Here is a 21,793-nt window from a genome sequence, read left to right as displayed (position 1 = left end):
AACAAAATGTTTTGGGGGGGCGTGGGAAGGAATTTGGGGTAAAAAAACGGGTTTTGAGGTAGAAAAAGGGGGTTTGGGGAGTGGGAAAGGGGGATTTGGTGGGGTCACAGGGACACACAGACCATCAAAAATAACAAATTTATTATTTTGGGAGGAAAAGGGGGATTTGAGGAGGGGAAATAGGGATTTTGAGGGGAAAAAGGGGATTTGGGGGATAAAAAAGAGGAGTTTGGGTGAGAAAAGGGGGATTTGGGGTGGAAAAAGCGGATTTGGACGGGGTGGAAAATGGGGATTTTTTAGGGGGAAAAGGGGGAATTGGGGGGGGGAGGGAAATTGGGGATAAAAAAATGAATTTGGGGGCAGTAAAAGGGTTTTTTTGGGGTGAAAAAGCGGGAATTTGGGGAGGGTCTCTCCCCGTTATCCCCCTCCCCACTGCAGCCGTTTCCGGTACATGGCGAACGCGGCTCCGGGGGGGGCGCGGGCGGGCCCGGGGGGGCTCGGGGGGCGCGGGGGGGGGAAGGCACGGCCCCGCCCCTCCGGCGTTGGCCACGCCCCCCGCCAGCACGGCGAGGCACGGCCCCGGTACCTGAGGGGGGGGGGGGGAAAGGACACATTGGGGGCACCGCCGGTACCGGGGGGGGCACCGGGGATCGATTTTGGGGGGGGGGTCTCACCTGCGGAGGGGGCGCGGGCGGGACCCCCCTGCGCGGCCCCGGTACCGGCGGCGGCACGGCCAGGCTGACGAGCCCGCGGAACAGGCGCTGGGCCGTCGGCACGTTCATGGCTGGAACCGGGGGGGGGTCCGGTTAAACCGGGACTCACCGGTGACACCCCCCCCCCCCCGGTCCTCCCGTTAATCCCCCGTCCCGCGGTTACCGGCGGCCGCCGCCCCGCCCAGCGCCGAGCGCGCGGCCCACGAGCTGCCCAGGAGCGCGGCCGCCGCTCGGGGCGCGTCGAACGGAACCGGGGTGGCCCCACCGGGACCGGCGCGGGTGCTGTGCGGGGTGGGCGTGGCCAGGGACGGAGCCCCGGCTGCTTCATCCTCCTCATCCTCCTCCTCATCATCATCATCCTCCTCAGCCGGGGTGGGCGCGAACCGCACCTGGGAACGGCGCGAGGGGAGAATTGGGGTCCCGGAGCCCCCCCCTGCCGGTTGGGGGTGTCCCGTTCCCCCTCCCCCACCTGCCGGTGGCCCCCCCCCGCGTCCCCCCCGCCTCAGGATCCCCCCGGGCGGCGGCGGCGGCGGCGGGAGCGCGCGCGGCCTCATGGCGGCGGAAGCCACGCCCTGTTTCCGCCGGTGGCCACGCCCCCCGGTAACGGTGACCGGTCCAAGATGGCGGCGCCTCCCTGACCTCCCCAAGATGGCGGCGTCCAGGGGGTCAGCCCTTCCCAAGATGGCGCCCGGCTCCTTCCGTGTCCCGGAGGCCGCGGGTTCGAGCCCCGCCACGGCCGCTCGCCCCAGTTCAGTCGATTTTACCCCAAAATGACCACGGCGCATCCCCCGTGCTGTAAAAATCGCGAGTTTATTAAAAAAGGCCCCAAGTCGCGCAGAAAGGACTGCAGAGCTCGCTGTGCTCTGTCCCTTCCTCACAGTGAAGCAGCAGCGGAACAGCGAGCGCTGCCCCCTCCCCGGGACCCCCCAAAAACTTCCCGGGACCCCTCTCCGGGATGTCCCGGGCTCAGGGCGGGCCCCGGGGGCGGCCCCGGGGGCAGGCGGGCCAGCTGCTGCGGCGTGGCCAGGGCTCGGAGCAGGCGGTTCTCCCTCTCCAGCGCCGCCCGCCGCTCGCTCAGCTCCCGGATCTGCTCCCGCAGCGCCTCCACCTCCTCCCGCACGGCCAGCAGCAGGTGCGACTTCACCAGGTCCTGGGGGGCACCGTCAGAGACCCCCCAAAGACCCCCAGACTCCTCCCTTCCAGGACCCTGAACCCCCTCACACTTCCTCTTCAGGTGACCAAACCGTCCGACTCCTCCCTTTCAGGACCTCCATCCCCCCTCGCATCTCCCTTCCAGGACCCCCAGACTCCCAACTCTTCCCTTCCAGGACCCCAGTCCCCAATCTCCTTCCTTCCAGGACCCACATCCCCTCTCTCATCTCCCTTCCAGGACCCTGGTTCCCCCCCCATTTCCTCCCTTCCAGGACCCTCCCCGCCATTTTCTCACCATGGCTCTCTCGATCTTGTTGTCGATGGCGGTGACGCCGCTGCCGGCGCTGGGGACGAGGCCGGGGTCGCACAGACAGACAGAGATGGACAGACGGACACGGTGGGTGGGGGAAGGGCACAGCTCCCCCCTCCCCTCCCCCACCTTTTTTACCTTCCCCTTTTTTTGGGGGGGGTTGGGGGAGGGGAACTCGCGCCCCTCCCTCGCACCTGCCAAGCCCCGCCTCCTCTCTCCCCCCGCCCCGCCCAGACCGGAAGTTCCGCCCTTACCCCTCGTCCTCGCTCTCCTCGCCAGCCAATCCCAGGCGCGCGCTGAGCTCGGCTCCGCCCCCTGGGCGTGGCGAGGGGGGGTTTGGGGGGCAGCGCCTGTAAACAAACAAAGGGGTGTTGAGGGCGTGGTTACAGTAGCCCCGCCCCCCATGGAGACCCCGCCCACCTCACCTGCTGCACGAGCTGCGCGAAGGCCCCGAGGGAGCGGGGCTGGTGGGGGGCGGGCACGGCCCGGGGGGCGTCCAGCGACACCGGGACCCTCCCGCCGCCAACGCCGCCGCCGCCCCGCGGGGACGCGTCCCGCTCGTAGAAATCGCGGCACAGCCACCGGCCCCGCCGCAGCACCTCCCCCGGCGACAGCAAACGAACGAGGCGGAACCGGGACCCGCTGGGGCTGCCGGACGAGGAAGGCGCGGAACCGGCGGCGGCGCCCGAGGCATCGCCGGCCGCGCTCCCGCTGCCGCCGCGGACGCTGGTGATGGCGAAGCCGCTCTTCTTGCGGCTCATGGGGGCGGCGGCGGCGGGAGGAGGAGGAGGAACATGGCGGGGCCGGCCCGGAGCCGTTACCGGCGGCGGCAGCGGCGGTGGCGGCGGCAGCACCCGGAAGTGGGAACCGGAAGTGATGTTGCGCTTTAAGGCGGCGCTGTAAGGCGCGCCCCTCCCCAAGCCGCGCCCCATTCGCGGAAAGCCCCGCCCATCTTAGGACATACCCTCGAACCACGTGATCTCCCGCCGCGCCGCGGGCCCTCCGCGCCGCCAGGGGGGCGCCCTCGCGGCGGCGGCGCGTCCCGGACGCTGCGTCAGCGCCAATGGAGCGGCGCGAGCGGGAGGCGGGAGCGGCCGGTGAGGGCGGAGGGGAGGGGTGGGGGTGGGCCCGGAGCCCCTCCCGCGCCCGGTGACCACCCGCTGCCCCTCCCCCGCAGGCCGCTAGACCCCCCCCGCCATGGGCCAACGCCCCCCGTCGTGAGCCCCCCGGCCCCCCCCGGGCCCGGCCGTGCTGCCGGCGGTGGGGGGGGGGGTGCGGCGGTGGATTCCCCCCCCCCCACAACCGTGGGATCCCGGAGAGAGCGACAGGTAACGGGGAGGGGGGGCGCGGGGACGGGGGGGACAGAGGAACCCCGGGGGCCGGGTGGGGCGAGGGGAGACCCCCGGGTTGGGGGTGATTTGGGCGGTCGTGAGGGGTGGGGGGAGCTGGGGAGGGTCCCCAGCGCCGGTGGGAGCGGAGGGGCCGGGGGTCCGCGGGCGTGCGGGGGGCTCGGGGTACCCCGGTATCACCGAGGAGGGGCCGGGGGTCCGCGGGCGTGCGGGGGGCTCGGGTACCCCGGTATCACCGAGGAGGAGTCGGGGTGGGGTTGGGAGACCCGGCGGGCGGGGGGTCCCATAGGGGGGAGGGGAGGGCAGAGAGACCCGGGGCCTGGGTGGGGAGGGGTCTTCGGGGATTTGGGTTGGGGGTCTTGGGGAGTCTGGGGCTTTGGGAGCCGAGCTCCAAGGGGGTCTCGGGCTTTGGGGGCGCCGGTACCCCGGGCATGGGAGGGGGTCCTGAGGGGACTGGGGAGGGGGTCCTGAGGATCCTGAGGGGTTTGGGGAGGGGGTCCTGAGGAGGCTGGGGCGTTTGGGGGTCTGGGGAGGGGGATCTTGGTGGGCTGAGGGATTTGGGGAGGGGGTCCTGGGTGGGCTGAGGGATTTGCGGAGGGGTTCCTGGGTGGGCTGAGGGATTTGAGGAGGGGGTCCTGGTGGCGCTGAAGGCTTTGGGGAGGGGTCCTGGTGGTTTTGGGAGGGGGTCATGGGAGGACCCCGGGAGTGGGCGGGGCCCGCTCCGAGCCCGGGGGGGGGCGGGGCCCGCGCTGAAGCCCCGCCCCGCAGCCCCCCAGCCATGAGCGCCCCCCCGCGGTCGGAGCTCGCCGCCGCCGCCGCCGCCCGCCCTGCTGCGCCTGGGCGAGGAGCGCCCCCCCGCGGCCGCCATGAGCCTCCTGCAGCGCAAGGGCCGCAACGAGTGGCGCCCCCGCGAGGAGGAGCCCAGGAAGGGGTCAGCGACACGGGGGGACACGGGGGGACACGGGGGGGGACATGGGGGGGACACTGAAACACCCCAGGGCTGCACTGCGGGAAAGGCAGCACCCCTGGGACCACCCGTATGCGACAATGGGGGCCCCAGGAGCACCCTTGGGGGACAATGGGAACCTCTGGGACCACCCTTATGGCACCCTAGGAGTCCCAGGACCACCCTGGCACCACTCAAGGGACACTGGGAGCCCCAGGACCACCCTTGGGGGACACTGGGTGTCCCTGGGACCACCCTGAACCACCATCAGGGGACCCTTAGAGCCCCTGAGATCATTCTTGGGGGACACTGGTTGCCCAAAACCACCCGGGACCACCCTTATGGGACCCTGGGAGCCCCTGGGACCACCCTGAGGGGACCCTGGGAGTCCCTGGGACCACCCTGAACCACCATCAGGGGACCCTTAGAGCCCCTGAGACCATTCTTGGGGGACACTGGTCCCCAAAATTACCTGGGACCACCCTTATGGGACCCTGGGAGCGCCTGGGACCACCCTGGACCACCCTTGGGGGACACTGGGAGCCCCAGGACCACCCTTGGGGGACATTGATGGCCCTGGACCACTCTTGGGGGACCCTGGGATCCCTCAGGACCACCCTGAGAGGTCACGGAGCCCCTCAGAATTCCCCAAAAAGCCCCAAATGAACCGGGAACCCTTTCCCCTTCTCCCCTTGCACCCCCAAAGTTGGAATGGAATCCCCCATAAAGGGGAGTGGGATTCACCCAGGAAGGGGAATGGAAGCCCCCAAAAAGGGGAAAGGGGGCCCCGGAAAAGGGGAATGGAACCCCCCCAAAAAGGAGAATGGAACCCTCCAAAAAGGAGAATGGAACTTTCCAAAAAGGGGAATGGGATCCACCCAAAGAGGGGAATGGGAACCTCTTTAAAAAGGCGAATGAGATCCCCCAAAAAGGGGAATGGGACCCCCCAAAAAAAGAATGGAACCACCCAAAAAGGGGAATGGGATCCCCAAGAAGGGGAATGGGAACCCCCCAAAAGAATGGGACCCCCAAAAATGAGAATGGAACCCTCCAAAAGGAGAATGGGACCTCCCCAAGAAGGGGAATGGGACCCCCCAAAAGGGGAATGGAACCCCCCAAAAAAAGGAAGTGGGATCCACCCAAAAAGGGGAATGGGATCCACCTAAAAAGGGGGAAAGGGGGCCCGGAAAAAGGGGAATGGAGCCCCCCCAAAAGTGGGAATGGGATCCCCTAAAAGGAGAATGAGACCCCCAAAAAGGAGAATGGGACCCCCAAAAAGGGGAATGGCACCTCCCCAAAAAGGGGGAATGGGACCCACCAAAAAAGGGGAATGGGATCCACCTAAAAAGGGGAAAAGGGGCCCGGAAAAAGGGGAATGGAACCCCCCCAAAAAGAAGAATGGGACCCCCAAAAAGGGGAATGGGATCCCCTAAAAGGAGAATGAGACCCCCAAAAAGGAGAATGGGACCCACCAAAAAAGGGGAATGGGACCCCCAAAAAGGGGAATGGGGACGCCGAAAAAGGAGAATGGGACCCCCAAACAGGGGAATGGGGGCCCTGAAAAAGGAGAATGGGACCCCCAAAAAGAGGAATGGGACCCACCCAAAAAGGGGAATGGCACCCCCCAAAAAAAGGAAGTGGGATCCGCCCAAAAAGGGGAACGGAAGCCCCCCAGAAAGGGGAATGGGATCCACCTAAAAAGGGGAAAGGGGGCCCGGAAAAAGGGGAATGGAACCCCTGCAAAAAGGGGAATGGGATCCCCTAAAAGGAGAATGAGACCCCCAAAAAGGGGAATGGGGGCCCCGAAAAAGGAGAATAGGCCCCCCAAACAGGGGAATGGGACCCCCCAAAAGGAGAATGGGACCCCCAAAAAGGGGAATGGGACCCCCAAAAAGGGGAATGGCACCCCCCCAAAAAGGGGAATGGGGGCCCCAAAAAAGGAAGTGGGACCCACGAAAAAAGGGGAATGGGGGCCCCCAAAAAAAGAATGGAACCATCCAAAAAGGGGAATGGGATCCCCAAAAAGGGGAATGGGGACCCCCCCAAAAGAATGGGACCCCCAAAAAGGAGAATGGCACTCCCCCAAAAGGGGAATGGAACCCCCCAAAAAAAGGAAGTGGGATCCACCCAAGAAGGGGAATGGAACCCCCCAAAAGGGGAATGGGACCCCCCAAAAAGGGGAATGGCACCCCCCCAAAAACGGGAATGGAACCCTCAAAAAGGCGAATGGGCCCCCCAAACAGGGGAATGGGCCCCCAATCCCCCCCCCCCCTCCCACCCCACGATCCCGGGGGTCTCGGGGTGCCCCTGACGCCCCCTCCCTCCCCCCGGCAGGGTGCCCAAGGCGCGCGAGGGGGGGTCTCTGCGGCGCCCCCTGCGCGTGGGGTTCCTGACGCTGCCGGCGCCGCAGGAGCGCGGCCCCCGGCCCTGCGCCCCCGGCATGGCGCCCCGCTCGCTGTCCTGCCACGCCGTGGGGCTCCCCGAGCCCCCCCCGCGACCCCCGGCACCCCGCCCCGGCCCCCACGAGGGGCGGGGCCTCGAGGCGCCGCCCGCCAGAGAGGGGGTGAGTGAGGGAGGGGGGGGGGACCCCGGGAATTGGGGCTGGGGGCGAGCGAGGGGGGGCTCGGGGCGGTGGGGAGGGCAGGGAGGGGGTCCTGGGGAGGTTTGGGGGCACGGAGGGGAATTTGGGGAGGGGGCACGGAGGGGGTCCTGGGGAGGATTGGGCGGCACAGAGGGGATTTTGGGTAGGGGGTCTTGGGGAGGTTTAGGGGACACAGAGGGGAATTTGGGGATGGGGTCTTGGGGAGGTTTGGGTGGCACAAAGGGGAATTTGGGGAGGGGGTCCTGGGGAGGTTTAGAGGACACAAAGGGGAATTTGGGGAGGGGGTCCCGGGGAGGTTTGGGCGGCACAAAGGGGAATTTGAGGAGGGGGTCCTGGGGAGGTTTGGGTGGTTCGGAGGGAAATTTGGGGAGGGGGGCATGGAGGGGGTCTTGGGGAGGTTTGGGTGGTGCAGAGGGGAATTTGGGGAGGGGGTCCCGGGGAGGTTTAGAGGACACAAAGGGGAATTTGGGGGGCAAGCACAGAGGGGGTCCTGGGGAGGATTAGGGGACACAAAGGGGAATTTGGGGAGGGGGGTCCTGGGGAGGTTTAGGGGACACAAAGGGGAATTTGGGGGGCAGGCACACAGAGGGTCCTGGGGAGGTTTGGGTGGTACAGAGGGGAATTTGGGGAGGGGGTCCCGGGCAGGTTTGGGCGGCACAAAGGGGAATTTGGGGAGGGGGTCCCGGGCAGGTTTGGGTGGCACAAAGGCGGTATAAGGAATTTGGGGAGGGGGTCCCGGGCAGTTTGGGGGGCACAAAGGGGAATTTGGGGAGGGGGTCCCGGGCAGGCCTGGGTGGCACAGAGGGGAATTTGGGGAGGGGGTCCCGGGCAGGTTTGGGCGGCACGGAGGCGGTATAAGGAATTGGGGGAGGGGGTCCTGGGGAGGTTTAGGGAACACAAAGGGGAATTTGGGGAGGGGGTCCTGGGGAGGTTTAGAGAACACAAAGGGGACTTTGGGGGGCAAGCACAGAGGGGGTCCCGGGAGGTTTGGGGGGTACAGAGGGGAATTTGGGGAGGGGGTCCCGGGAGGTTTAGGGGACACAAAGGGGAATTTGGGGAGGGGGCACGGAGAGGTTTAGGGGACACAAAGGGGACTTTGGGGGGCAAGCACAGAGGGGGTCCTGGGGAGGATTAGGGGACACAAAGGGGAATTTGGGGAGGGGGTTCTGGGGATTTTTGGGTGGCACAGAGGGGATACAGGGAATCTGGGGAGGGGGTCCCAGCCCTGACCCGCCCCCCGCCAGGCGCCCCCCGCGGGGGCTGCGTGCGCCAGACGCCCCCCCTGAAGCCCGTCGCGCAGCCCCCAGACCCGGCTGTCGGCGGGCGCGGCCGCGGCCGAGCCGGAGGAGCCCGTGTACATCGAGATGGTGGGCGACGCGCGGGGGGGCGCGGCCCCGCCCCCCGAGGAGCCCGAGGCCATCTACGAGGAGATGAGCTGCCCCCTGCCCGCGGGGGAGGGGCCGGCCCCAGGACACGCCCCTTTCGCGGGACACGCCCCCTCCTACGGACACGCCCCGCCCCACGCCCCTTTCGGCGGCCCCGCGCTGCACTCCGGCCACGCCCATTACGCGGGACACGCCCCTTTCTCCGGACACGCCTCTCACGCCGGCCGCGCCCCTTTCATCGGCCACGCCCCAGTCTCCGGCCCCCGCCCCCATCCCGCCTCCTTTCCCCAACTTGCTGCCGCCCCGCCCACCCCCGCTGGCCCCGCCCCCCGAGGGCGCCTCGCGCCTGCCCCTCCCCTCGCGCCGCGAGGCCCCGCCCCCCGCCCGCGCGCGCAGCCACTCCACGCCTCTCCCCCCCGCACCACGCGCCGGGAGGGGCGGGGCGCGAGCGCGGGGGGGCGGGGCTCGGCCCGCTGCCCCTCCCACCCTCCGCCGAAGCTCCGCCCCCTGGGAAACGCCCGCCCGCCTACGAGAGCCTGCGCGGGGGCGTGGCCTCGGCAGGCCCCGCCCTGTCCCGCGAGGAGGAGCCGCCCCTTCGCCGTGGGGGCGGAGCCTCCGCCCGGCGCGGGAAGGAGACCGAGAGTGAGTGACAGCCTGTGTGGGCGGGGGCTTGCTGCTGGGCCACGCCCTGTGGGCGGGACTGACCCTCCCCTTCCCCCCCCCCTTTGGCAGAGGCGCCGGAGCCCCCCCGGGAGGAGCGGGCGGGGGCGGGGTCAGGGTCGGCCCCGCCCCCCTCGGGGATCCCGGTGAGGGCGGAGGGGCCGCGGGGGCGGCCGGGACCCCCCCCTGCCCTGCCAGACCTTCCCGGCCTGCGGGAGAGCCTCGGGTACGTGCGGGACACACCTGATATGGGGGGGGGGGGACACACCTGGGAACGGGGGGGGGGGGACACACCTGGGAACGGGGGGGGGGGGGCACACCTGATATGGGGGGGGGGGGACACCTGGGAATGGGGGGACACAGATGGGAATGAGGGGGGGGGACACTTGGGAATGGGGGGGACACACCTGATATGGGTGGGGGGGGGGACACCTGGGAATGGGGGGGGACACAGCTGGGAACGGGGGGGGACACACCTGGGAATGGGGTGGGGGGGACACACCTGCGGGGAAACTGAGGCACAGGGGAGGACAGGGAAGACACAGCTGGTGTTGGGGAGGGAGGGGTGCACCGAGGGTCAGGGGGTGACACTGGGGGGGGGGGGGTGACACCGTCGGTGACCCCTTTGCCCCCCCTGACGCCCCCTCCCCTCCCCTCCCGCAGAGCTCCCCGGGGGTCCCCGCCTGGGCCGCTCCGCCTCCACCTCGGGGGTCCGCCAGGCCGGAGCCCCCTCCCCGTTCCCGCGGGGCGCGCCCCCCCCCTCGCGGCCGCTCTCCGGGGGTCTCCCCGGGCACAGCGGAAGCGGGGGGGGGCTCCTCGGGGGTCTCCTCGGGGGTCTCCTCGCTGCCCGTCGCCCCCCGGCCCCGGGACGGGCAGCTGCAGGAGGTGATCGAGCGCAAGCGCTGCGTGTGCACCGAGATCAAGGCGCGCGGCGGGCGGGAGCGCGCGGGGCTGTGCCGGCAGGAGAGCGCCCCCCCCCCCGCTGCCCCCCGTGCCGGCTCCGCCCCCCGCCCGCCCCCCGCCCCCTCCCCCTCCCCCCGCCACCGCCCCCTCCCCCCCCCGGCACGCCCCCGGCCCGCCGGCCCCACGCCGTGCTCTGGGACACCGCCATCTGACCCCTCCCCCACCCCGCACCCGCACCCCGGGGTGCCTGGAGCACCCCAAAGCCGGGCCCCCCCCCCCACCGCCCCCCCTCCCCAAAATCACTCGTGGGTTAGGATAAAATGTGGGGGGGGGGCTAAAAGTGGGGAAAGGGAGAGGGGGGGGGCGACACGGCTGGGCCGGGTTAGGGGAGGATCGGGGGGGTATTTATGGGATACGGAGACCCCTCCCCACGGAAATAATGGGGGGGGGGGCGCTCCGAACACAACGGGGGGAGGATGGAGACCCCCGCGCCCCCCCCCCTCAAAGGAGAATGGGGGGGGACACAAAAAAAAGTGGGGTAAAAGTTAAACCTCCCCCCCCCACCCCATTGCGGGGCCCCAAAATCGGGGGGCAGCCCCCCCCCCGCCCCCCCTGCGAGCCGAGGGGGTCCCTGCTGTAAAAGGGGGGGGGGGTCACCCCAAAAAGGGGAGGGTGCTGTAACTGCTTTGCAATGTATTTATGGGGGGGTATTTATGGGGGTGCAGCGATCGGGGGGGGGCCGGGCAGGGGGTCCGCAGTGCGGCCCTGGGGGGGGGGTCGGGGGTGCTGGAGAGCGGGGGGGGGGGGGCCCCAATATGGGGAGGGGGGGGGTGTGTGAATGGGGAGGGGGGATCTCCTCTGGGATTTTGGGGGGGGGGGGCCACCAAAGGACCCTTTCCTGGGACCCCCCCCCCAGGCCCTCTGTGCCTCATCCCCCTCCCCCCCCCTTTGCCCCCCATTACCAGAATTGCCTTCGTCCCCGCGGGGGTCCGGGGGGGGCCCCAGTTTGGGGGGGGGGTCGTGGGGACGGGGGGGGGGGCGGTTTTGTAACGTGGTTCTGTGCACTATTAAAGAGAGATGCAGCTGGAAGGGCGGCTGTGGGGGAGAGCGGTCCAAAAAGGGGAATGGGACCCCCAAAATGGGGAATGGGAGCCCCCAAATGGGGAATGGGGACCCCCCCAAATGGGGAATGGGACCCCCTAAAATGGGGAATGGGAGCCCCCAAAAATGGGGAATGGGAGCTCCCAAAATGGGGAATGGGAGCCCCTAAAAAGGGGAATGGGACCCCCCAAAAATGGGGAATGGGAGCCCCTAAAATGGGGAATAGGACCCCCAAAATGGGGAATAGGAGCTCCCGAAAAGGGGAATGGGGACCCCCTAAATAGGGAATGGGATCCACCCAAAAAGGGGAATGGGAGCCCCCTAAAATGGGGAATGGGAGCCCCTAAAATGGGGAATGGGAGCCCCCAAAACAGGGGAATGGGAGCCCCCAAAATGGGGAATGGGACCCCCCAAAATGGGGAATGGGACCCCCTAAAATGGGAATGGGAGCCCCCAAAATGGGGGAAAGGGACCTCCCAAAAAGGGGAATGGGACCCCCCCAAAATGGGGATTGAAACCCCCTAAAATGGGGAATGCAACCCCCCCAAAATGGGAATGGAACCACCCAAAAAGGGGAATGGGAACCACCAAAAATGGGAATGGAACAGCCCAAAAAGGGGAATGGGAACCCCCAAAATGGGGAATGGGACCCCCAAAAATGTGGAATGGGAGCCCCCAAAAAGGGGAATGGGATCCAACCAAAAAGGGGAATGGGACCCCCCAAAATGGGGAATGGAACCCCCTAAAATGGGGAATGGGAGCCCTCAAAATGGGGAATGCAACCCCCCAAAAATGGGAATGGAACCGCCCCCCAAAATGGGAATGGAAACTCCCCAAAAAGTGGAATGGGAGCCCCCAAAAAATGGGAATGGAACCGCCCAAAAAGGGTAATGGGACCCCCTAAAATGGGGAATGGGAGCCCCCAAAATGGGGAATGGGACCCCCAAAAAAATAGGAATGGGAACTCCACAAAAAGTGGAATGGGAGCCCAAAAAAAATGGGAATGGGACCTCCCAAAATGCAACTGGCATCTACCCAAAAATGGGACTTGGACCCCCCCAAAAAGGGAAATGGGCCACCCCAAAATTGGACTGAGACCCCCCCCCAAAAATGGGAGTGGGAGCTCCCCCGCAGCCCCCACAAGGTGCTCGGGGGGATTTGGGAGAATCCGCACTGGTCTGAACTGGTTTGGACTGGTCTGTACTGTGCCAAAGTGGTCTGAACTGGTTTGTGCTTGTCCCCACTGGTCCATACTGGTCCGTACCAGTCCATACTGATCCATAGTGGTCCATACTGGTTTACACAGGTCCATACCGGTTTATACTGGTCCATACTCGTTTATAGCAATCCACACTGGTCCATACTGGTTTATCCTGGTCCAAACTCGTCCATACCGGTCCACACCAGTCCATACTGGTTTATAGCAATCCATACTGGTCCATACCGGTCCAAACTGGTCCATACTGGTTTATACTGGTCCATACTGGTTTATCCTGGTCTATACTGGTCCATACCGGGCTCTGTACTGGTCCACACTGGTCTATACCGGTCCATACTGGTTTATGCTGGTCCATACCGGTCCATACTGGTTTATCCTGGTCCATACCGGTCCATACCGGTCCGTACCGGTTCTCACCGGTTTTCGCCGCTCTCCGGTTCTCGGTTCCGCGCGGGGGTGGGGGAGGGGCGCTGGGACGTGCGTGGGAACTCGCGCTGGGGGCGGGGCCTCGCCCACGCCCCCTCCCCCCGCCCCTCCGCGCCTGCGCTGTGCCCGCCCGCGCCTGCGCAGAGCGCAAGCCCCGCCCCCCCTCCCACCCCCCGCCCACGCCCTCCCTCCCACGCCCCTCCCCCCCGCCCCGGCTTTTCCCACGCCCCTCCCCCCACGGCGGGACCGCGGCGGCCGCGCGCCCCCCGCCCCTCCCCCACCGCGGCCGACGGGACCCCCGGAGCGGAACCGGAACCGGAACCGGAACCGAGACCGGGACCGGGACCGAACCGGGACCGCGGACCGAACCGGGACCGCCCCTCCCCCACCCCGGGCCGGACGCGACCCCTCCCCCCCCATCTCCATCCGCCCCTCCCCCACCGCCCGCGCGCGCCGATCGGGACCCCCCCGACCCCTCCCCCACCCGCGCGCGGACCCCTCCCCCACCCGCGGGGCCGAGTTGGGGGGGAGGGGGGGAGGGGCGACCCCTCCCCCAGCACAGGAACCGCGCGGGGCGCGACCCCTCCCCCACCCCACAGCGCCCCTCCCCCACCTTCACCCCTCCCCCACCCGGGCGCGAGCGGCGCGAGTCACGTGATCCGCGAGCGACCCCACCCCCACCCCCCACCGGGAGACCCCTCCCCGAATTGCCCGAAAATTCCCCAAATTTCCTTCAAGCCCCGCCCACAAAGCGCTTGGGACCGCCCCCCAAAATTCCCCAAATTTTCCCAAAATTTTCCTAAATTTTCCTCAAATTTTCCTCAAATTTTCCCGTATTTTCCTGAAATTTTCCTCAAGTTCCCCAAAACTTCCCCAAATTTTCCTCAATTTTTCCTCAAATTTTCCTCAAACTTTCCTAAAACTTTCCTCAAGTTCCCCCAAAATCCCCGAATTTCCCCAAAATCTCCAATTCCCCCCAAAATCCCCAAATCCGCTTTAAAGCCATTGAAATTCTTCCCAAAATTCGATTTTTAAGCCTCAAAACTCCCCCCAAAACCCCATTTTCAAAACTCCCCCCAAAACCCCTTAAAACTCGCTAAACCGGTCCAAAACTCCTCCAAATTGCCCCAAAATTTACCCTCAAATCAACTCAAAACTTTTTCCAGAAAACTTTTTTAAACTCCCCCAAAAACCCCAAAACCTCCCCAGAAAAGCCCCCAAAATACCTCAAACCCCACTAAAAAATCCCAAACTTCTCCAAAAACCCCCGAGCAACCCCAAAAAAACAGACACCTTCAAAAAACCCCAAAAAACTCCTCAAAAACCCCAAAACTCCCCCCCAAAAAATTGGTAATATCCCCAAAAAATCCCTAAATACTCCAAAAAACACCAAAATCTTCTAAAAACCCAAAAGCCCCCCAAAACGCCCCAAAACTCCACCCAAAAAAACCCAAAAATCCTACAACCCCCCCCAAAAATTAAAACTAAAACTCCTCTCAAAAGCCCCAACCTCTCGTCAAAAAATCCCAAATTACCTCAAAACCCGAAATTACCCCAAACCCTCCCCTAAACCAACCCCAAACCCCCCCAAATTTTCCCCAAAACTCTCTCAAAAAATCTCCAAAAAACCCAAAAAGTCCCCAAACCCCTCCCCCCAAAAACTCCCTGAAAAAATCCCAAAAAATCCCGAATTACCCCAAAACCCCGAATTTCCCCCCAAACTCCAAACCCTTCACAGAAATCCAATCCCCTCCTCAAAGCCCCACCCAAAAAAGAACCCCATAAACCCCCAAAAAATCCCGTGAAAATCCCCAAAAAACCCCCTAAAACTCCCCCCAAACTCCCCTGAAAAAATCCAAAAAATCCCAAAAAATCCCTTAAACCCCCCAAACCCCAAAAACCCCAAATTACTCCCAAAACACCCCAAATCCTCCTCAATTCCCCAGCCCCAAACCCGGAAAAAACCCCAAAACTCGCCCTAAACTCCCCTTAAAAAATCCCCAAAAAATCCCCAGAAACCCCTTAACCCCCCCACACCCCTAAACCCCCCAAATTCCCCCAATCCCCCCGAATTCACCCCAATTTCCCGATGGCGGCCCTGGCCAGCTCCCTGATCCGCCAGCGCCGGGGGGGGAAGGACGCGCCCCCCCCGCGCGCCCCCGGCCCCGCGCGCGCCCCCGGCGCCCCCCGCCCCCCCTCGCTGTGCCAGCAGCAGCTGCGCGGGCTCGTGGCCAAGGTGCGCGGCTGCGGGAGGAGGCGGAGACCCGCGAGAAGCCCCCCGGTAATTGGGGAGGGGGCTCGGAAAAATACTGGGGCGTTCTGGGATTTTTTGGGGATTTTTTTCGGATTTTTTCTGCGATTTTTTTTGGATTTTTGGTGATTTTTAAGTGATTTTTAAGTGATTTTTTGGTGATTATAAGGGGGTTTTGGGGCGGGGGCTTCGAAAAAAATTGGGGTCATTTGGGGTTTTTTGGGGTTTTTTCGGATTTTTTTCTGCGATTTCTTTTGGAGTTTTGGTGATTTTTAAGTGATCTTTAAGTGATTTTTTTGGTGATTATAAGGGGATTTTGGGGAGGGGGCTTCGAAAAAATCTGGGCTCATTTGGGGGGGATTTTTTAGTGATTTTTGAGGGGTTTTTGGGAATTTTTGGGGTAGTTTAGGGGTTTGGGGAGGTTGTGGGGGGATCGTGGCCAAGGTCCTGGGGGGCGGGAGGAGGCGGAGACCCCGCGAGAAGCCCCCCGGTAATGTGGGCAGGGGGCTTCGAAAATATGTGAGGGGGTTGGGGTCATTTGGGGAATTTTGGGGATTTTTTTGGAATTTTTTTCGGGATTTTTTCGGGATTTTTGGGGGTTTAAAAGTGATTTTTAAGTGATTTTTTTAGTGGGATATTGGGGAGGGGGCTTCGAAAAATTTGTGGCAATTAAGAGGAGTTTGGGGGTTTTTTGGGATTTTTTTTTATTTTTTGGGGGAATTTTTTGGCATTTTTTGAGGTTTTTTTTTTTACTTTTAAAGTGATTTTTTAGGTGATTATAGGGGGATTTTGGGGAGGGGACTTCCAGAAAATTTGGGGGAATTTAGCAGGAATATTTCTAGCATTTTTAGCTGATTTTGGGGTGATTTTGTGGCTGATTTTGAGTTGATTTTGGGCTGATTCTAGTGTGATTTTGGGAGGATTTTGGGCTGATTTTGAGGCTGATTTTTGGGCTGATTTTGGGGTTATTTTGTGCTGATTTGGGGCTGATTTTGGGCTGGGTTTTGCCTGATTTTGAGCTGATTTTTGGTTGATTTGGGGTCTCCCTGCCCCCCCATTTTTTCAGAACCACGCTCTGTGGGGCGATAGTGCAGAATTTGGGGTCTTTTGGGCCAGTTTTTGTGTTTTCTGGGGCGGTTTTCAGGGTTTTTTGGGGGCAGTTTTTGTGTTTTCTGAGGAGATTTTCGGTTCTTTTGGGGTGGATTTCCCGGTGGTTTTCTGGGCTGGTTCTTGGGATTTTTTTGGGGTGGTTTTCGAGGTGATTTTTGTGTTTTTCGGGACAGGTTTTGTGTTTTCTGGGGCGGTTCTCTGGGTGGTTTTTGGGGCGATTTTCGGGGTTTTCAGGGTGGGGTTTTCTGTGGGATTTTTTTATGGGTTTTGGGGCGGTTTTCGGGGTTTTTTGTGCTGATTTTGGGGCTGATTTTCTGTGGGTTTTTTTTGTGTTTTTTGGGGCGGTTTTGGGGTAATTTTGTGCCGATTTTGGGGTGTTTTTTGGGCTGGTTTTCTGTGGGTTTTTTTGTGGTTTTTGGGGCGCTTTTTGGGGTGGTTTTGTCCTGATTTTGTCCTGATTTTGGGCCGATTTTGGGGTGATTTTGGGGTGAATATGGGCTGGTTTTCTGTGGGTTTTTTTGTGGTTTTGGGGGCGGTTTTGGGGTAATTTTGTGCCGATTTTGGGGTGTTTTTTGGGCTGGATTTCTGTGGGGGTTTTTTAGTGTTTTTGGGACGATTTTTGGGGTGTTTTTTTCCTGATTTTGTGCTGATTTTGGGGTGATTTTTGGCTGGTTTTCTGTGGGGTTTTTTGTGTTTTTTGGGGCGGTTTTCTGGATGATTTTTGGGGCGATTTTCGGGGTTTTCAGGGTGGGGTTTTTTGGGCTTTCTGGGGTTTTTTTGGGGGGATTTTTGGGGTATTTGGTGCCGATTTCGGGGTGATTTTGCAGAACCGCAGCTCCGCGGGGCCATCGCGCGGCTCCGGGGCGGCCACGGGCACTTCCTGCACATGGGCCCGGACGGGCGGCTGGACGGCACCTGCGAGGAGGCGGGGCCGGGCAGTGAGTGGGCGGGGCCTGGGGCAGGGGGCGGGGCTGGACGGCACCTGCGAGGAGGCGGGGGCCGGGCAGTGAGTGGGCGGGGCCGGGCGGTGAGTGGGCGGGGCCTGGGGCAGGGGGCGGGGCCTGGGGCAGGGGGCGGGGCCGGACGGGCGGCTGGACGGCACCTGCGAGGAGGCGGGGCCGGGCAGTGAGTGGGCGGGGCCTGGGGCCGGGGGCGGGGCCTGGGGCAGGGGGCGGGCCCGGACGGGCGGCTATACGGGACCTGCGAGGAGGCGGGGCCGGGCAGTGAGTGGGCGTGGCCAAAGGAAATGGAGGCGGGGCTTGAACAGGGGCGGGCCCGGATGGCACCTGCGAGGAGGCGGGGCCGGGCAGTGAGTGGGCGGGGCCTGGGACGGGGGCGGGGCCTGGGACGGGGGCGGGCCCGGACGGGCGGCTGGACACCACCTGCGAGGAGGCGGGGCCTGGCAGTGAGTGGGCGTGGCCTTCGAGAGGGGCGGGACCCTGCCAATCACCGGACGTAGTCTCAAAGAGGGGCGGGGCCTGGCAATGACTGGGCGGGGCTTTTCTGGCTATTATGGCTTTTTACCGGTCCACACCAGTTCATAGCATTTTTTACTGGTCTTTACTGGTTTTGGCTGTTTTTCCCCCAATTTCCATCGCTGTTTAACCTGATCCCAGTCAGGCCCCGCGCAGTCACCACTGGCGGTTACTGGGATGAACTGGGATGAACTGGGGGTTGCTGTCAATGGGCACTGGTTTACACTGGTCCATACTGGTTTTTAACTGGTTTTTACCGATTTTGGCTGTTTTTCCCCCATTCCCAGCGCTGTTTAACCTGATCCCGGTCGGGCTCCGCGTCGTCGCCATCCAGGGCACGCGCGCCGGGCGTTACGTGGCCATGAACGGGGCCGGCGTCGTCTACGCCTCCGTGAGTGACCCAAAACACCCCAAATATAACCCAAAAAAACCCAAAACCAAAAAAAAAGAACCCAAATCACCGAAAATCCACCCCAAAATCCCAAACTCCACCTCAAAAACCCCAAATTCACCCCAAAATCCACCCCATAAACTCCAAACCAAAAAATCCACCCCAAAAGCCACCCCGAAAACCCCAAATCCTCCCAAAAATCCATCCTGGGGTTCTGTAAAATGCCCAGGTGTATCCCAGGTGTATCCCAGGTGTATCCCAGGTGTATCCCAGGTGTATCCCAGGTGTATCCAGGTGTATCTCAGGTGTATCCCAGGTGTATCCAGGTTAATCCAGGTGTGCTCAGGTGTATCCCAGGTGTGCCCCAGGTAACCCAAGGTGTATCCCAGGTGCCCCCAGGTGCCCCCAGGTTAATCCAGGTGTATCCCAGGTGTATCCCAGGTGTATCCCAGGTTCTCTCAGGTGCCCCCAGGTGTATCCCAGGTGTATCCACGTTAATCTAGGTGTGCTCAGGTGTATCTCAGGTAACCCCAGGTTAATCCAGGTGTATCCCAGGTGCCCCCAGGTAACCGCAGGTGTATCCCAGGTGTAACTCAGGTGCCCCGAGGTTAATCCAGGTGCCCCCAGGTGACCCCAGGTGTATCCCAGGTGTATCCCAGGTGTATCCCAGGTGTATCCCAGGTGCCCCCAGGTGACCCCAGGTGCATTTCCAGGTGCACTTCACGCCCGAGTGCCGCTTCAAGGAGTGCGTGTTCGAGAATTACCACGTGCTCTACGCCTCGGCCCTGTACCGGCAGCGCCGCTCGGGCCGCGCGTGGTACCTGGGGCTGGACCGGCACGGGCGCCCCATGGCGGGGCCCAGGGTCAGGAAGGACAAGGCAGCGGCGCATTTCCTGCCCCAGCTGCTCGAGGGTGAGTGAAATACCCAAAAATCCCTGATTTACACCCAAAAATTGGGGTTAGAAACACAAAAACCCCCCTGGTACCTGGGGCTGGACCGGCACGGGCGCCCCATGGCGGGGCCACGGGTCAGGAAGGACAAGGCAGCGGCGCATTTCCTGCCCCAGCTGCTCGAGGGTGAGTCAAACACCCCAAAATCCTGATTTACACCCAAAAATTGGGGTTAGAAACACAAAAATTGGGATTTATAACCCAAAATCCCCCTGGGAGTGACCCTGTGGTCAGCAAGGACGAGGCAGCCGCGCATTTCCTGCCCCAGCTGCTCGAGGGTGAGTCAAACAGCCAAAAATTGGGGTTAGAAATGAAAATATTGGGGTTAGAAACACAAAAATTGGGATTTATAACCCAAAATTCCCCCTGGGAGTGACCCCGTGGTCAGCAAGGACGAGGCAGCCGCGCATTTCCTGCCCCAGCTGCTCGAGGGTGAGTGAAACACCCCAAAATCCCTGATTTACACCCAAAAATTGGGGTTAGAAATGAAAATATTGGGGTTAGAAACACAGAAACCCCCATTGGTACCTGGAGCTGGACCAGCTGCTCGAGGGTGAGTCAAACAAAGACCCAAAAAATCCCTGAATGACACCCAAAAATTGGGGTTAGAAACACAAAAGTTGGAGTTAGAAACACAAATACTTGGGTTAGAAACACAAAAATTGGGATTTATAACCCAAAATCACCCCTGGGAGTGACCCCGTGCTCAGCAAGGACGAGGCAGCCGCGCATTTCCTGCTCAAAGGGGAGTGAAAACTACAAAAAGGTAGAATTTGAACCCAAAAATTGAGGTTTGGAAACCAAAATTGGGATTTAGACCCTGAAATTTGGGATTCGGACCCCGAAATTTGGGATAAACCATGAAATTTGGGGGGGAATTTGGGTGAAATTTGAGGGGAATTTGTGTGCAACTTTTGTTAAATTTGAGCAAAGTTCGGATGAAATTTGTGTGAAATTTGTGCAAAATTTGAGTGAATTTTTTTGTTAAATCCTGTGGAATATGTGCAATGTTTGAGTGAAGCTTCAGCGACGTTTTGGTGAAATTTGGATGAAATTTTCAGGAAACTTGTGGAGGACTTGACTGAAATCTGAGTGAAAATGGTGCGAAATTTGTTCGGATTTTTTTGGCGAAATTTGAGTGAAATCTGAGCGAACTTTTGGTGAAATTTGAGTGAAATTTGAGTGAAATCTGAGCGAACTTTTGGTGAATTTTGAGTGAATTTTGAGTGAAATTTGAGTGAAATTTGTGCAAAATTTTGGTGAATTTTGGTGGAATTTATGCAGAATTTTGGGGACCTGGGGTCTCCCTCCCGCCCCTGTGGGGGGAGGGGTCGGGGTGACCCCTGGTGACCCCTGGTGACCCTGGTGACCCCGTGTGACCCCGGTGACCCCTTGTGACCCCAGTGGCGCTGTACCGGGAGCCGTCCCTGCACGAGGTCGAGGAGCCCCCGGGGACCCCTCCCCCACCGGAGACCCCGCCCCCTCCGCCCGGGACCCCGCCCCCTCCGCCCGGTGACCTCTGACCTCTGGGAGCCGTGACCTCGGCGACCTCTGTGACCTCTGACCTCGGAGCCCGAACGGACGCCTGCACTGAGACCCCCGGGGGGGCAAAAAAAACGGCAAAAAAACCCGAAAAAAAACCCCAAAAAATCTGCAAAGGAAATCCTGAAAATTCACCGAGAAAACGCCAAAAATCCGCGGAAAAAATGAAAAAAATTCTGCTGGAAAATTAAAAAAAAAAAAAATCATGAGGGAAGCCCAAAAATCCACTGAAAAATAACAAAAATTCCTCTGGAAAAATCACAAAAATTCATGAAGAAAATGGCAAAAATCTCTGGAAAAAAAAAAAGGGAAAGAATTTACGAAGAAAACCTAAAAAAATCCTTGGAAAAAAAAGAAAAAATTCCATATGGAAAAAACCCCCAAAATCTACAAAGAAGACCCCAAAAATCTTTGGGGAAAAAAGGAAAAAATCTCTCTGAAGAAACCAAAAATCCAAGAAGAAAATCCCAAAAATCCATGGAAAAAAAAAAAAAGCCAAAAATCCCTCCTGAAAAATAAAAAATATCCACGAAAAGAACTCCAAAAATCCACAAAGAAAAAACCCAAAAAATCTCTGAAGAAAATCCCAGAAATCAGAGAAAAAAATTCCCAAAAATCGCTGGAAAAATCCAGAAACAGACCCTCAAAAATACCCGAAGGAAACCTGAAAATTCCTCCTGAAAAAAACTCCAAAATCCAACAAAAATTTCTCAAAAATCCACGGAAAAAACCCGGACAAAACCCCCAAAAAACCATGAAAAAACCCCCACAAAATCCCCCTCAAAACCCCCTCAAAAATCCCTCCTGAAAACCCAGAAAATCCCCAAAAATTCCCCAAAAATGCCCCCCAAACCCCTGCACTGGACCCCCTGGGGGAACCCCAAAATCCCGCAAAACCCCCCAAAAAATCCCCAAAAATTTTCCCCAAAAAACCCCAAAATTCCCCGAAAAATTTCCCCCCCCCCGGGCATGTGGGGACCCGAGCCCCCCCACAAGCCACGCCCCTTTCCTGACCACGCCCCCACTCAAAGCCACGCCCCTTTTCTACGACCCCACACTGTGCAAGCCCCGCCCCGTCAGAGCAATAAAGCCCCGCCCCTCTCGGCGAGGCCACGCCCCCCTTCCCCTGTGCATGATTGACACCTCCGCGCGCGGCCTGGCCCCGCCCCCTCAATAAAAACCAGTTTGTACCAGTTCGGACCAGTCTGGGGCTGGGGGGGGGGGTGGCAAAATTTGGGGAGAAATTTGGGGATTTTGGGGGTTTTATTTGGGTTTTATTTTTGGGTTAAATTTTGGGTCAATTTGGG

General features: G+C 61.3%; 3 protein-coding genes across 6 annotated transcripts; 2 read left to right on the top strand and 1 right to left on the bottom strand.

The window, feature by feature from the left end:
- Positions 1–124: 124 nt before the first annotated feature.
- LOC141726603 (uncharacterized) lies at positions 125–7,039 on the bottom strand. 3 transcript variants are annotated; one of them, XR_012577724.1, is made up of 7 exons: positions 2,601–3,122; positions 2,430–2,525; positions 2,161–2,209; positions 1,183–1,863; positions 877–1,102; positions 675–784; positions 125–586 (listed from the first exon to the last, which is right to left on the bottom strand). XR_012577724.1 is itself a non-coding variant. In XM_074531556.1 (6 exons), the coding sequence occupies exons 1-6, from the start codon at positions 6,910–6,912 to the stop codon at positions 1,588–1,590; spliced, it is 1,560 nt and encodes a 519-aa protein (XP_074387657.1). In that variant the 5' UTR covers positions 6,913–7,039; the 3' UTR covers positions 1,505–1,587. The 3 variants fall into 3 exon arrangements, 1 of the variants encoding a protein (XP_074387657.1); XR_012577723.1 differs by lacking the exon at positions 877–1,102 and having other exon boundaries at positions 1,103–1,863; XM_074531556.1 differs by lacking the exons at positions 125–586; positions 675–784; positions 877–1,102 and adding exons at positions 4,293–4,455; positions 6,805–7,039 and having other exon boundaries at positions 1,505–1,863; positions 2,430–2,490; positions 2,601–3,503.
- On the top strand, positions 6,911–11,109 carry LOC141726533 (uncharacterized). The gene is made up of 4 exons (XM_074531457.1): positions 6,911–7,033; positions 8,262–9,099; positions 9,190–9,343; positions 9,781–11,109. Exons 1-4 carry the CDS (start codon positions 6,911–6,913, stop codon positions 10,004–10,006), a joined length of 1,341 nt encoding a protein of 446 aa, XP_074387558.1. The 3' UTR covers positions 10,007–11,109.
- A 3,497-nt stretch (positions 11,110–14,606) lies between these two features.
- LOC141726576 (fibroblast growth factor 11-like) lies at positions 14,607–20,618 on the top strand. Of its 2 annotated transcripts, XM_074531531.1 has the most exons (6): positions 14,607–15,022; positions 15,482–15,507; positions 16,955–17,065; positions 17,890–17,993; positions 18,707–18,905; positions 20,349–20,618. In XM_074531531.1, exons 1-6 carry the CDS (start codon positions 14,856–14,858, stop codon positions 20,465–20,467), a joined length of 726 nt encoding a protein of 241 aa, XP_074387632.1. In that variant the 5' UTR covers positions 14,607–14,855; the 3' UTR covers positions 20,468–20,618. The 2 variants fall into 2 exon arrangements, with proteins under 2 accessions (XP_074387632.1, XP_074387633.1); XM_074531532.1 differs by lacking the exon at positions 15,482–15,507 and having other exon boundaries at positions 14,811–15,047.
- The last annotated feature ends 1,175 nt before the right edge of the window (positions 20,619–21,793 follow it).

The sequence above is a fragment of the Zonotrichia albicollis genome, chromosome 36 (assembly GCF_047830755.1).
Source record: "Zonotrichia albicollis isolate bZonAlb1 chromosome 36, bZonAlb1.hap1, whole genome shotgun sequence".
In the NCBI taxonomy this organism is placed as follows: domain Eukaryota; kingdom Metazoa; phylum Chordata; class Aves; order Passeriformes; family Passerellidae; genus Zonotrichia; species Zonotrichia albicollis.
This window is presented reverse-complemented; position numbering and strand designations above follow the sequence as displayed.

What these genes read in the sequence shown, in the direction of transcription:
- LOC141726576 (XM_074531531.1), top strand. Translation starts at nt 14,856, where the DNA reads ATGGCGGCCCTGGCCAGCTCCCTGATCCGCCAGCGCCGGGGGGGGAAG. An exon ending in CGAGGAGGCGGGGCCGGGCA is followed by an intron (nt 17,066 to 17,889) that starts GTGAGTGGGCGG and finishes CCCCATTCCCAG; the next exon opens with CGCTGTTTAACCTGATCCCG. An exon ending in CCTGCCCCAGCTGCTCGAGG is followed by an intron (nt 18,906 to 20,348) that starts GTGAGTGAAATA and finishes TTGTGACCCCAG; the next exon opens with TGGCGCTGTACCGGGAGCCG.
- LOC141726603 (XM_074531556.1), bottom strand. Translation starts at nt 6,912, where the DNA reads ATGCCGGGGGCGCAGGGCCGGGGGCCGCGCTCCTGCGGCGCCGGCAGC. An exon ending in GAGGAGAGCGAGGACGAGGG is followed by an intron (nt 2,210 to 2,429) that starts GTAAGGGCGGAA and finishes CCTCGTCCCCAG; the next exon opens with CGCCGGCAGCGGCGTCACCG. An exon ending in ACAAGATCGAGAGAGCCATG is followed by an intron (nt 1,864 to 2,160) that starts GTGAGAAAATGG and finishes GGTGCCCCCCAG; the next exon opens with GACCTGGTGAAGTCGCACCT.
- LOC141726533 (XM_074531457.1), top strand. Translation starts at nt 6,911, where the DNA reads ATGGCGCCCCGCTCGCTGTCCTGCCACGCCGTGGGGCTCCCCGAGCCC. An exon ending in CGCCGCCCGCCAGAGAGGGG is followed by an intron (nt 7,034 to 8,261) that starts GTGAGTGAGGGA and finishes TGGGTGGCACAG; the next exon opens with AGGGGATACAGGGAATCTGG. An exon ending in GGCCTGCGGGAGAGCCTCGG is followed by an intron (nt 9,344 to 9,780) that starts GTACGTGCGGGA and finishes CCCCTCCCGCAG; the next exon opens with AGCTCCCCGGGGGTCCCCGC.